General features: G+C 48.1%; 5 protein-coding genes across 5 annotated transcripts; 2 read left to right on the forward strand and 3 right to left on the reverse strand.

The window, feature by feature from the left end:
- Positions 1-27: 27 nt before the first annotated feature.
- Positions 28-856, forward strand: N7447_008091 (GLTP domain-containing protein; the record flags this gene model as incomplete). Its single annotated transcript, XM_057232353.1, has 4 exons — positions 28-163; positions 219-277; positions 331-449; positions 559-856. 4 exons carry the CDS (start codon positions 28-30, stop codon positions 854-856), a joined length of 612 nt encoding a protein of 203 aa, XP_057081895.1.
- Positions 857-2,648: 1,792 nt separating this feature from the next.
- On the forward strand, positions 2,649-3,995 carry N7447_008092 (uncharacterized protein; the record flags this gene model as incomplete). Its single annotated transcript, XM_057232354.1, has 4 exons — positions 2,649-2,801; positions 2,852-2,959; positions 3,019-3,553; positions 3,604-3,995. 4 exons carry the CDS (start codon positions 2,649-2,651, stop codon positions 3,993-3,995), a joined length of 1,188 nt encoding a protein of 395 aa, XP_057081896.1.
- Positions 3,996-7,315: 3,320 nt separating this feature from the next.
- N7447_008093 (uncharacterized protein) lies at positions 7,316-9,599 on the reverse strand (the record flags this gene model as incomplete). The annotated part of the gene is made up of 5 exons (XM_057232355.1): positions 7,316-7,967; positions 8,021-8,231; positions 8,285-9,192; positions 9,253-9,275; positions 9,336-9,599. 5 exons carry the CDS (start codon positions 9,597-9,599, stop codon positions 7,316-7,318), a joined length of 2,058 nt encoding a protein of 685 aa, XP_057081897.1.
- A 696-nt stretch (positions 9,600-10,295) lies between these two features.
- Positions 10,296-10,718, reverse strand: N7447_008094 (uncharacterized protein; the record flags this gene model as incomplete). The annotated part of the gene is made up of 1 exon (XM_057232356.1): positions 10,296-10,718. One exon carries the CDS (start codon positions 10,716-10,718, stop codon positions 10,296-10,298), a length of 423 nt encoding a protein of 140 aa, XP_057081898.1.
- Positions 10,719-11,443: 725 nt separating this feature from the next.
- sly1 (syntaxin-binding protein) lies at positions 11,444-13,928 on the reverse strand (the record flags this gene model as incomplete). The annotated part of the gene is made up of 4 exons (XM_057232357.1): positions 11,444-12,915; positions 12,971-13,335; positions 13,406-13,631; positions 13,697-13,928. 4 exons carry the CDS (start codon positions 13,926-13,928, stop codon positions 11,444-11,446), a joined length of 2,295 nt encoding a protein of 764 aa, XP_057081899.1.
- Positions 13,929-14,232: the final 304 nt, after the last annotated feature.

Below are 14,232 nucleotides of genomic sequence, written 5' to 3' on the forward strand. Positions count from 1 at the left end.
TTTTCTTACTTCAATTCTTCTACAAAAATGGCTGCTATCCCCGCTGACGGAACATGGTTTGATACCATCAACAAGTCCTTCGCCGATGTCCCTATCGGTGCGGAGGATGGCATCTCGACCACCGACTTCCTCGAGGCCGCTGAGTCTCTGGTGACTCTCTTTGGTGCGTGTTGTTGCCCTGCATAGAGCTACCTCAAACTAATGCAGGAACTATCTAGATGTCCTCGGTTCTGCCGCTTTCACCCCGGTCAAGAATGACTTGCTCGGCAACATCAAGGTCCGTTCCACCTAATTCTGTGACCGGTGTCAATACATTCTAAACCCCTCCAGAAAGTCCGTGAGCGCCAACAGGCAGCTCCTGCGGAGTCTGAGACCCTGCAGGCCCTTGTCCTGAACGAATTGAAGACCGGCAAGCACGTCGCCACTGAAGGTCTGGTCTGGCTGGTCCGGTATGTTCACATGGCTCCATCATGACGGAAGAGACAAATTGCAATGACATCTCTTCCATCTGCAACACATGTGTATGAACAGTTGACTAATTGTTGTTCTTCCCAACAGAGGCCTCGACTTCACCGTCCAAGCCCTCCGTCACAACATCGACAACTCCTCCTCGGAACTCGCCGATTCCTTCCGTGGTGCCTACGGCAACACCCTCAAGCCCCACCACTCCTTCTTCGTCAAGCCCATCTTCAGCGCTGCCATGTCTGCCACTCCATACCGCAAGGACTTCTACGCGAAGTTGGGTCAGGATCAGGCCAAGGTTACCGCCGAGATGGCTAAGGAGGTCGCTGCTTTGGAGAAGGTCATCGCCATCCTAAAAACTTTCCAGGCTACCAAGGCTGCTCAGTGGAAGTAAGTTTGCCCTGGAGGCCTTACTTGATTAAACATGCGCGTGCAACTTGATATGTAAATATTTGATCTGTCTTCAAGCATGCGAGTTTGTATTATGTAGCGAATTCACAAACGTTTTGGTCAAGGAATTTGGGGGGTGTATTTGGGGTAGAGATCTTGTTGTACCCTTGGAGATGGGATGTCACGTGGGAGCTGGGCTCGGTTAAGAGATAGGAAGCACGGCGGAGTAAATGAAGTCCTCGTATTCGATTCCCATGTGTAAAAGCAGGTACACCCGCGGCCTCGGGGAACCTAGACCTGGCATAGATCAGCCTCTCAGCCCCAGATGTTCCCCGAAAGTAAGACTTCGGAGGTCGGTATTTTGCCCTTACGGAATACGGAGTAATTTGACTTTGATCTGCTAGACCCTTCCAAATACCGAGGGACCCATCTCATATCCATGGTAGAGGGATATAGGGTCTCGGGGGCCCAAGACCTGAGAATATGAGAGACTATATACCTCATTTTGGAGGGAGCACTCTATATAAGTTGATCTTGTATACGGAGTAGTGAAATAGTATGTTGTACATACAGAGAGTACTATAGATTAACACAATAGGGTTATTTTGACCGATAGACACCCGTCGCAGAATTATTAGGTAATTTCCGACCCGTCCACGGGGGTCCATGGGTGGTTAACCGTAGAATGCAGATCGCTATGCCGCGGAGGTCTCCGCCGATTGCTTCCTCTCACATCTACCTCCTTAAGAGCCTCGACCCGGTTTGCATATCAGATCTCGATATCCAAACGAATCCTTCGAGATATAGCAAGTATCATATCAAATATTACCAATATCTTCCGTGGCAATGATTATTCAAGACAATAATCGCCCGCACTAGTCGCAACTGAGAATTGGCCGCAACAGGGTTTGGGATAGACAGGAGTTCTTCCCCTGACAACCTTGGTTGCAGTTGAATGGAAATGGAAATTTCCAAGCGGATTGTCCATAACAGCTGCCCGTTCTAGAGTAGTGCCGGCACTATCATCACGGTAGCATCGTGGTTGTACACACGGACTTCAATCTTTTCAAGCCATCGACTCCACTGATTAGATTTGATTCGCGGGAATCAGTGGAATTGGTTATTTGGCTGGACCCGTGTCATAGAGAACAGGGGCCTGTGCGTGCTTCGGGTGTACCTTTACAAAGTACCCAAAGCAATGAGAGGCTTGAGCGGTGGCATCTGAAACTCTGCAAAGTAAGCGAGGTAAGCCCTGCAGGGTTTCCACATGGAAATATCAGAAGGTTTGGATGTCGTTTATGCAGAAGAATGGAACATTCGAAGCGATAGTTAATATTAGAAAAAATAAAAATCCATTCCCCCACATGTGAAACAGTCCAAAGTTAGAAAGTTGCCCTAATTCTGCCACAGAGCCCATTGTTGAAGGCGGCTAACCCCATTTTAACAAGCGTTTGTACTGGCTTGTTGGTTCGGGATCATTAGAGCCATTTGATGGCGTCTGACTACTTCCTTTTTGCCTATTTTGCCCTTTTAGGCCTTTTTATTTTATTTTACCAAAGCAAAACACGGAGAACAACACCACAATAATCCCCTCTCTTGGCAAGTTCTCGCCATCGGTGGCTCCTGATCGTAATGCTTGATCTGCAGTAGTGCCTTTTTTTTACTTATTGTAACGTTTCTCTCCCTTTAATTCCTTTAATCTATTTTACTCTTGTTGCTCCTCCGGATATTGTATACTTTCTAGAAAACTATACAGGTCATGACTTGGTGACCGTATATTCATTCTTCGGGTTAATATGTTGCCCCTCGAAGGTCGCAGCCAGTCGATCTTCATCGTTACTACTATCTTTCTTGGGATTTCTTTTATTGCCGTATGTCTACGATGCCTCGTGCGGATTCGACTTGTCAAGGCCTTTGGCTGGGATGATACCCTTATGGTATGCGCAATGGTATGTATAGGTTTTATGCAGAATCAAGGTCAGGACTGATTGATTGGCAGTTGATGAACATCCTATTCGCTCTATGCGGTATCACTGGCGCATTGTATGGAATCGGACAAAAACTTGAGACGCTCATCGAGAGGGGTACGATGGAAACCGCCATGTTTGTACGTTGACCTTCGATTCCCTTTACGAGATGAGAATCACATGCTAACAATCCCCAAAGTGGTGGTGGCTCGGTCAAACTAGCTATGTCTGGACGTGCGCGCTGGCCAAGCTCTCCATCGCATCTGCCCTCCTCCGGTTGACGGTTTCCAAGGCCCACAGGCTCATATTATGGAGTGTCATTGGCGTCACTTGTATTGTTGGTCTTGTCTTCTGGTTCATGTTGACACTGCAATGCCAACCGGTTGAGTTCTTCTGGCAACGAGTTCGCGCTTATACGAACCCGAAGTCCGACATTTCCGGCACCTGCATGAAGCTCGACGATATCATTGCCATAGCCTATGTCTACAGTATCACTGCTACACTCTGTGATCTCACCCTGGGTCTTTTGCCTATTGCCCTAGTGTGGAAGTTGCAGATGAACCTAAGGACCAAGGCTGCCTTGGCAGGCATTCTAGGAATGGGATGCATGTACGTCTACCCTGTTGATGCCCTTGGAATTGGACTGAATACTGACCCATTGGGATATAGTGCAAGCGCAGCAGTCATCATTCGCATTCCCTTCTTGCACGACTACAAGGACATCGACTTCCTATGTGAGTTTCTATCCACTCGATACAATCAGTAACAACTCTAACACCAACAGACGCAACCGCCAACATCTCAATCTGGTCCAACGTCGAAGCCGGTCTCGGAATCGCCGCAGGCAGTCTGGTCACCCTCCGACCCTTATTCCGCTGGTTCCGCGACCCCAGCTCGATAGGTGGAAGCAAGAGCAAAACAAAACGCACGGGGGGCAGCATGCCCCTCTCAAGCATGAACGGAGTACACTCCAGCACTTCCAACCCACAATACTGGCGACCAGACCTACACCGGGAAGATCAGCCTACGGTGATTACGACGATCCACACCTCGAATGAATCTGACACTAGCCGGACGAGTAGCCAAGAAGATCTGAATCCGACAAACGGCGGCACATTCTTCCAGGGGGTGAATGTGCAAAAAACGTTTTATGTTTCGGAGGATCAGACATCGTAAGTGGGTAGCTAGATATGTAATAGATCTAGACTTTAATATTTTCTTTCTATGGAGTAAGTGCAAATACTACCCTACACTGCCCCGCACCGGCTCCCGGGCCCCCTGGGTTTCTCACCCTAGCACACCAGACCCACAGGGCTGCGCTACACGGTAGTGTAGCCGACGGAAGGCCGAAATACCCCTTATCACTGCAGATGCCAGCTGAAACGAGCTGAAGACTTTAGTCTGTTTTCATTATCGTATAGAGCTCATTGGTGACAGTTGTCACATCCTTGGCATATATCTCGTTCTCCATTTAGATGTATCTGGCGAGGTGCAGCACAGTCTCTTATAGTTCACGAATCCATTTATGATATTAAACTCCTTGACACCTACGACACTAGGCAAAAATTAGCCGCAACCCACCTTATCTCTACAACGCTACTACTTTTCATTATGGTATATCCATGTGGCTGTAATTGCTTGTTCAGAGGATGGTTACGCTGTAATAAACTAGAAGACCACGTAGTTACATAGTCGATTTGGTGTTGTCAATAAAAGCCAATACCAAACATAAGATAAGAACATAACCTCTCTAGGCCAGAAACAGGAACCTTGGCTTCTGCGATGATCTAGTGATCAACACGCTCCAGAATCTCACACTTCCCATGACCCACCAGGATTCGGAGACTTCGAGAGAATTGTCTGGTTGTAGGTGCTCAGAACCCCATAATGGCAGCCCAGGCCTTGTCTATCGCGAGGTGGCTGCGCTATTTCACGCCTGGGCTCGTCCATGTGTCTAGCGAGTTTCATGTGTGTTTCTGAATGTCGTGTCCTGGTAGCCAAGGTACCTTTCGTTCACCCACGGGTTTAATAAACGCCCTTAGATGCCATGTTCACGATCCACACGTACCCCGTCAGCTTCAACGGCCTTGTTCCAGGTTACGTTGGGCTTGGCAACGGACTTCTCCTATATTGTAGTGGGAAATAGAAGGGAGTGAATGAGCAGTTGGGTTGTAACAGGTGACCAAGGAAGAGACCATAACTAATGTGATGGGTGTGACACCATAAAGATGGTAGGGGCAGGATCTTCGACTTTGTCGCAGCGGATATCACGTTTGAGTCTTCGCTCATTGTTGATCCACCGTTGACAGTATCTTGTGGCACAGCCAAGCAACAAAGGCTTCATCTGCTAGCTGGCCATGATTTCACTGGTAGGCTGGTGTGTCGATCAGACTGCTCCCAGCTTTTAGCCATCTCCCAGTTGTTGATATCGCGTGCTCGCTCGATTCCTTAACGCTCGGTAGTAGCGATATTGCCATCATTGTCGGTGTCTGCAACGTCTTCAAATTAGTCAGACACCGCTTCCGCTTCATCTCTAGGCCGTTCTCGGGTTGAAAGTCCTCCTAGTCGAGATCAGACATAGGATCACACGAGGGTCAATGCCTCCTTTTTCCTTCCTTGCCATCGGGAAAAGTCGGTGAAACTCAATTTTCATTGATTTCTTATCATCATTCTCGCAAATCCAATTTGTTGGCATGAGAAAGCTGCAGCAAAGCTGTTTTCAGAGAGTTCCATGTTGAATCCCGGGTCCGATTGGCGCTGTCTGGCAGCCAGTTCAATCTGTGAAATCGCTTGGCTAATCCCCAGCAGGTCAATCCAGCCTGGAGATAATCAGCTCATCGTGATCGGTAGTGATTGGACCGAGAATTTTAAGAAACACCTACGTGACTTTGGTGGCATCATCATAGATGAGCTTCCTCGGGGGTTGAGTCCAGGTATCGAACCACCCCATGCTAGGCTTTCTCTTATTCATGTTAGTATAGGTGGCTCTGGATAAATGGGGGTCGTTGATAATCCCACCTGCAGTCGATACCAAAATACCGACGGACCTCCCTATACGCGAGGTCGCTTTCCCAGGCAACCTTAGGGTCAAGTGGCTCGCCAAGCACATGGCTGAGATAGTCGCCCGGAGCATAGCCCTCGGTGCAAATAATTTCACACAGAAGTTGTCCGCGGTTCTTATGGGGGGGGGGGGGGGGGGAGAGAGAGACAGAGGAAGGAAGTAATCACGAGGTAAATGCGTAAATATATTTTCCTTGTTTCCCTAACACAACACCACAACACCTACACAAACTACAATGTTGTATTCAGTAACAGTAACTACAGTATATGAACGCTAAACCCACATGCAAATATGCTTTGAGGCTATATGCGCCAAGAGCGCCATCATGCAGGTCCATATTGTGTATGCACATGAAAGTACTAAAATGGTTCTCCTTCATTAAACACTTTGTGACAGCTCTCTTCAACAGCCCAGCCGGGCTAGCTCAATCGGTAGAGCGTAAGACTCTTAATCTTAAGGCTGCGGGTTCGACCCCCGCGTTCGGCTATTCCTAAAAACCAAACCTGAGATTTCTTTTTTTGCCTTTTTTATTTTTTTACTATTTCAAATAGTAATATTATAGACGTGGAATTGAGGGAAATACGAAACGACAATTCACCAAGTCAAGAACAATACTTTTGTTCCTTGGCCCCTGAAAACACACAAACTCATCTCCAGGGCCCAAGCATTGGTTACGGTTTGTTGGACCTCTACCTGTCTTTACCACTTTGTGGTCTTTGTTTCTTTGTCTCTCCATCAAGCTACATAAATGGTTCCATGGCAGTCGTAGTTACCTTTGTCATTGACATGACATGCTGATCTATCCTCGCTCATTCTCCGCGTAGATCGTAGATCTTATGTGCATCACCTCAATTACCTCTCTCGTTTTTCTTCTCTATTTCGCTAACTCGGTCCTACTCCAGCGCCATGTCGATACTGATTCCTCTTCGGTCTTCACTATGGCTGGGTTTCAAGCCTTTGCCAAAGCTGCAAGGGATAGAGTACTTGCTTTTGTGCGTAGGTGTCTATGGGTGTGTGAACATGTGTTATACTTTGTGGGAACTGTTTTCTACACTGTCATTTTGGAAATATCCACAGCTCCTGCTCGTGAGCCTTTGAGTCGAGCAGGATTCTCCAACACAGATATATATACAATCTCTATAGTGGATAGATAAGCAATTTCAAACCCATCTCAAATACGAAAAAAATGGACATATATATATATATATATATATAGTAAAGCCATTGATTACATATATCCTAAAAAGAACCAACACCAACACCCGATGCTATGCACATATCATCGTAAAGCAATTGCTCGAACGCCAGCCATAGTATCAAGTTCGAAAGAAAGGCGTAAACATAGACGAGTGGGTGACCAAAATACGCAGGAAGTTGTGCACGCAGCGCGTGCAAACGAAGACAAATATTCCTATCCCAACAACTAAAACTCAGGTCAAGAACTTGGCTGCAAATTCCCCGTGTAAACGCCTTCGAAATCGAGTCCCGCGAGCATGCCACTGACGCGATCGATCTCACGGCTTAGATCCTCGACGTTCATCGCTAGGCTGCTCACTTCATCGAATTTGCGACGACGGTTGGCATCGGCGATCATCTCGGACACAAAGAACTTCTGCTCTTCTAGCACGATCAGCCGGTCTCGAAGGGACTTTTCTTCTGCTTCCAGGGCCGAGACGGCACTGCTAGTGTCGCTGGCTAGGCTGGTGGTACTACCGCTAGTGGCAACGCTGCTGTACTTGATAGATGCAAGAGCAGGCTCCGGAGGCCGGAGACTTGTCGTGGAGCCATTGACCGGAGTACTCGGGGAGCTTGTCCGGCTGGATACACGGCTGGGTATCATCTCCGACCTGGGGGTTGTATGCTTGAGGATTTTGGGAAGGGATTTCAAAGGTAACATGTGGAGGTGAAGGAAATTGCTGGCCTGCTGATATATAGCCTTTTGCAGCTTTTGTTGTGTTGGGGACTGGGTCGACATGTCACGGATACGTCGAGCTGCAATATCATACTGCGCAAAAGAATCAATGAGTCGCTTGCGCACCTTGGATGCGTCTGCGATCTGGGCCGATGATGGAGGTCGCCTTGGATCCCTAAAACAATACTGTTAGCGACGGAGTGGGAACACCGCAAACAAGAAACATACTGTAAAGCTGCCAGAAGTTTTTGAAATCTAGGCAAATGAAGGCGGATGCCTCTCTCAAACTGGATCAAGTTTTCATAAGCCCTAATCTCCGGTGGCTTTCGCGTCATGTCTGCTTTAAAGTCACGCCGATCAAACAGCGTCGCTTTACATTCCTTGCACAGCCTCACATCGATGTTGACAAGGTTATCGCCATTGGTTTTCTCAGAGGTGGCTGCCGAGACGGTTAGAAATTTCAAGTCAAAGAGATATCATTTCGGAACTTACCAGGAGAAATGCTCAACGCAACCTCACTAGAGCACTCGGTACTAGGATCACCGCAGACGACTTTCCCGCAAGTTCTGCAGTGGTGCCTGCGAAATGTATAGCCCGAAAAGTCCTGCTGGCAAAACGGACATCGTGACACACTGGCATCATCTTGCCAGCTGACAATTGTTTGCTCTATTTCCTTACGTTGATCATTCTGCCACGCGAGAGACCAAAGTTTGGTCGCACTGGGGTGTATTTGATCTGGTGGCAGACTAGCCAACATCTGAGTGAGACGGGTCAATCGTTTCTCAAGTCGGGAAATCTCCAAGAATTCCTTATCGACAGTCTGTTTTCTTACTGCCTTGAATGCCTCCATCCGATTTCTCGTGGTTCCTGTTGCTTGTTTAGCCTTGTTCACAACCGGAAAGTCGATATTCTCACCATTATTATCATTGTACCCCTCTCTTGACTTGTAGCAGGTTTCGCATACTCGAGCCCATATTCCTCGCACCGGCTCATGATGTGCCGCCCGCGAGAGCTTCATTTGGTACATCGTGTGTTCTTCGCAAAACAGTTTCCCGCAACTCCGACAGTTCACGCAGCCGTTGGTGGCATTCAATCGTTTCCCACATGATGGCTCTAGGCACTCGTCGTATATACAACTTTGTTGCCAGTGTTCTTTCGTAATGAGATCCTCGGGGTCTAGTAGTCTCGGAGGTTCGGGAATGCCTGCGGGTGCTAATGGGCGGCCGGGGAGAGACGCACTCTGGTTCTCGTTTGATTCGAACACATCCAGGCCTTTCAGCTTCTGGTTTAGGACCGCCAGAGGCTGAAATTTCCTTGCCTTTTCCATTTGGATCTTGAACCAGTCTTTGACTTCATCTTGTCGGATATCTTCGAGGTTCTGATGGATGTCGTCGAGATGTCTGCGTCACGTTGTTAATCATACGTCAAGGCGGCCATGAAGGGGTAGGATGGATCGGTACCTGTTCAGCTGCAGCAAAGTCATCTAGATACAGTCAGTATCGGCTCATTTGACAAAATAAACCGGGGATGGGAACAGTCATACCATCTCCTCACTGCAGATCGGACAGGAGAGCTTTGCCCCCGGAGCAGCCGGGGTGGCAGATATCGAAGTATCGCCATTCTCTATTGAAATGCGTGAAGTGAGATCTTGAGTTTCTGCCGAGAACTGTGATGCGGATGCTTGTGAATTAAGGGAAACGCTGCTGGCGGTCGGCGAGAGCACCCGCTTCGGCTGCGGGGACGGAGCTGATGAGAGAGCACTCGGGTTGCCCAGAACACGACCTCCACCCAGCGTCCTCCGCGACATGATCACGGGGGCATGAGAAGCTGAAGTAGAAGCTGTTTCAGCACAACATTCGTTGGCTGTACAGAATAAAGTTGAGAGTTGGAGGGAAGTGCCAATGATGTGGAGTTAGCCTTGTCCGGGAATCGCCTGAGGCATCTTTGCCAAGACAAGTTACGTCTATGGGAGATTTGAGATTTGATATAGATTGGATATTTGAAATATTTCTATTTTGATTTCGTTTAGTTTATAGACATGTATTATATGGATGTATTATAGGTATCTCCGTTTAATCGTGCTAAAGCCAAGCTTATCCAATTGTTTTTGCCTCTAACAGTATATGCTTCGGTAGCACACTTACACTCTTACATCTTACGTATATAAAAGAACAAAGAAAAGTTAAAGAGCATTGCCCAATTTGTTTCGCATTTCGCCTGGTTTGAATTGAAGCCATACCTTCGCCCCCAATGAAACCAGACTAACAGAGCCAAGCAGACGCACAGCTAAACAGTCGCTAAAACAAACAACAAATTAGGCCTTTTTTTTTCGTTTTTGCTTTTCATCTTTTTTTGCTGGCCATAAAACCCAATTTTGCCCTTTTCATCTGTTTTTGCGTTTGTTTCTGTGATTCATATCGGTTCGTGGTCTCATGCCGTTTTATATACAAGCCTGGGTCCGCCCAAACCCAATGCGAATTGTTCACACAAACTACGAGGGCATTTAGCGCTCATAGTCACGGTGGTAGCTGGTGCCAGTGTTTGGATTGTCGTATTCCTTGTGGACACGAGTGGAACCGTCATCAAAGCGGTCGACGTCGCGGTGCCGATAGGTGCCAGCCGAGTTGACTCGCTCGCGGTGGTGTCGTCGACCGGTGGGAGTGCTGTAATCAAGATGTTGGTCGTAAGCACCGGTCTGCGGGTCGTACGTTGTGGTGCCGCGGCCGGTGTCGGTATCGTAAGTTGTCGCATTTGCATTTGAACCATAGCCCACTGTGCCATAGTTGGTTGCACCGTAGGTGCCATAGCCAGTCGGGCTGTAAGTTGAACCTAGGGTATCATAGGTTGATCCTGCAGGGTTGTAGGTTGACCCTGTGGTGTCGTAGGTATCGTAGGTCGTGGACCAGGTGTCTCCGTAGTTGGTCATCTTGACGATGTGTTTCAAGATAGAGAATATGTTTGTTTATGTGTTCTTTGTTTAATTGTTCGTTCAGTCATAAGCACCAGGTCAACCTATTCTTATATCGTTGTCGTGGCGTTGAATCTCAGGACGATGATATTGCCCTGACATCACCCCAGCCACCATGGAGAATTTGCCAAGTGCGGCAATGAGGCTGAATGGGAAAAGAAGCTAAATTTAAAGTCGTACATCTTTGGAAATAATTCTGATTGATCAAATTTTCTGGGGCATTCGGTTCCAGATTGTTGCCCCTGAAGGCGGGATGATGTTGGTGTATACTTCTACCCCCATAGACGTAGGTATTGACCATAGAATTGGTGGCGATCATTGAACCCCCACAAGTCCCAAATATCCAGAGATTCTGTAGATTTCCAAAATGGTGTAATTAACTCAACCCACGATAGTTCTGTTTATTTCGTTCTACCAAAATAATTATACCTGATCGTGGCCACAAGGAGACCTGGATTAGGTGGACTGGGATCAAGGTCGTGCCTCAAATAGGCATAATTATTGGTGCTGGATGTTTAATGCCAGAGTAAAGAGCAAAAACGCTACGTAGGTAGTCAATGGACTTGATTACTATCAGAACAGCCATTAAACACCATAGACACATCAGAGCGATTCAATTATACTATGTTTTACAACCATCAGGTTGGCTCTATGTTGATGTCGATACCTAGCCACAATTACATTTAGCTATCCCGACCGAGAGGCACCAATGAATCCGACAGGAATTCAGTGGCGTTCATCAGGTCTGTACTTCCATAGACAATTCTTCGGCGGTGTCCAGGTGTCGCACGTTGAGCTGGCGCGCCCTCGGCGCCCGCTTGGCCATTTGTTCGGCGAACCCATTCCTGCAAGTTGCCATACTCATCCATGCTTCCACCACCAACTGTAAAGACAATAGCCTCGCTGAAAGCTTGACGACGCTGTCCGAAACTGGCACCAGTGCCAGGGCCTGCACTACCAATTCCACCAGGCATCTGCTGGTTCCGCGATGCAGATGCCGGAGGCATGGCACCGCGTGCATTGGCGCTCCTCGGGTCAAAGTAGAGATAGTTTTCGGTCTTTGCAATAGCAGAGCTTGAAGCTGCAGCTGGGTCCATGATGGACTCGGTGATCTTGGTCACAGTAAGATCCTTGTTCGCTGGTAGGAAATTCTTTACCCCTGAAATGAGCGAGTCGAAGTTGGCACCTAAAGCGCCCGAGGTAATGCGATCCGTCAGACGATTAGAAAGCGAGGAGAATCCGCGGAATAGATCGGAGGATTGTTGTTCTGGAGCGGATGTTGTCATCATAGTCATACGAGTGATCTCGCGCACTTGGCGAACATAGGCAAGAGAGGAAATATCGGGCACGCCGGCTTGGGTCAGGGCCTCTTCGAACTGAGTCATTTCGGAGCGGTTGAGCTCAGTTTCAGTGCTGAGGAACCAGATCACGAACAAGCGCAGTTTATCCAATGGCTCATTTCCTTTAGAAGGATCATTAATTAGCTCCAAGATTTGTGACTTTGATTGTTTGGTGATGGTCTCTTCTAGCTCGAAGAAGTTGTCCAACTGCCGATCCTTGATACCCTTGAGCAATGCGGTGGCAATGTTCATGTGCATGTCAAGAACTGCCTTGCGTTCCCGCAACTCAGGGAGTAGTGTGATAGCGGCCTTGAGATGTTGCGCGGAGGCACTGGTATCATTCTGGAGATCTTCAATCGAAGACGCCCCCGTCTTCTTTGTAATCTCATTCGCATCGTCCTTGTACCGTGTAAGTTCAGCATCGATATCCTCAGCCACTTGGGGGAATGGGGCCCCGGCGTTGCGTTGCCAGAAGAAGTCGGTACTGTTCAAGTCATACGACTTTTTGGAGCCCTTACTTGAGTCCGCATCACCTGCACCTGCATCCAAAGTGATTCGATTCAAACGCATTTCAAGAACATCCTGGACCAGGGATTGATATGTCCACGAGTGGGAAAGCATTGGGACTAGGTCAACATTTCGGTCCATGATGATCAATACTGGCCGCGCCGATGGCACTCCCGGCAAAGTGTTCTGATTGCCTGAGAAGAGGTTGTCTTTAGAATTTAGGATGTGGTCTCGCAGTTTTCGATCCAGTTTTGTTGCTATCAATTCCGCCGCACCACCCTTGGGGCACCGTATGATTGGAATAGTACCTGCCCGGCTAGTTAGATCTTCGTTCGATAATCCAAGGTAGGATATAATAATTACCCATTGTCACGCTCACACTGAACAAGCCACTAACCACCTTGTCAACAATCCCATCTAGGTCTTCATCAGTCGTCTTTGGGCTGTTGATTTTGTAGTATGCATCATTTCCCAGCCCTAAGCTGAAGAGGTCCGGCTCCGCCACAATGAAGTTGAGATATTGATCGAAAACCTGCGCAATATGCTCAGATGCGCCGGAAGTAACTATCTGAGAAGCGAAATCCTCGAGAAGTGGCCGCGGGACGGAGGATAGGAAGTTCACGTAGGCTGGGGAGTAGAGCCCATGGGAAAGGTCGCGAGTGATCGCTTGGATATTATCGGGAGTGGGTTCCACGAAATATACAACCGGGACATCTGGAATAGGGTATCTTTGTGAATGAAGGTTTCTAGGAGTCTTCGTTAGCGACGGGGCCAAGGGAGAGAAGGCGGCGACCGTACAGATGAATAGTTATGCCCCATGCCCGGAGGTCATTGACCCTCAGAACACTGCTGATAACATCCCGGCCCATTTTATCGAACACCAAGACTTTCCAGATTGGGTCACCATCTTCATTCAAGATCGGAGTGGAGTGCGAGATTAGACCGCCGGACCCGGACTGATCGATGGTGTTGTCTTCAACAGGTTGTGGGTCATGATTCAAGTTCAATAGCTTTTGAATTGATGCTAGAAGCCATGGATCAGTACAATGTTGATTCGTCGCAAGAACCCAGCTTGCGTCACTTACCGACCTGTCGGTCTCGGAGGGACATAGGTTGCGCCATGGCAATAGCTGGCAGCGTGTGAGATTGGAGAGATGCTCAGTTCCAACCCAAATTTAGCAACATATGGAGCTGCGCAGAAAGGTAGCTGAAATATGCGCGCAACTCTTAGAATGGATGAGATGTACCTTGCACTGTTGACACCGGGGATCTCGCTATCGCTCCACCTGGCATGGATCCGGACTCTGAGCTGCGCTGACATAAATGCTCCAAACACTGCAAACACTGGGGATCACATGGATTGGGTTCTGCCATGTAACACAGGGGCTGTAATTTACATGACGGTAGGCCAATAGAAGACCTTCAATACGGCAATTACGGTCAATTGTGGTATGCCATCGTATCATCGGTTAACCGCCTTGCCAGCAGCTTTTGTCCCTTTCACTCTCTTCTTCAACCCAAGTCATCTACTCTAACCATCCCTCAACACATTTCCCCAATCCCTTCTTTTTTTTCCGTAAAGCGAGTGGCTGTGACGCTAGAGTGGCCCTTCGTATGAGAGCTTT

The sequence above is a fragment of the Penicillium robsamsonii genome (genome assembly GCF_028829455.1).
Source record: "Penicillium robsamsonii strain IBT 29466 chromosome Unknown utg000005l_segment0_segment0, whole genome shotgun sequence".
Classification (NCBI taxonomy): domain Eukaryota; kingdom Fungi; phylum Ascomycota; class Eurotiomycetes; order Eurotiales; family Aspergillaceae; genus Penicillium; species Penicillium robsamsonii.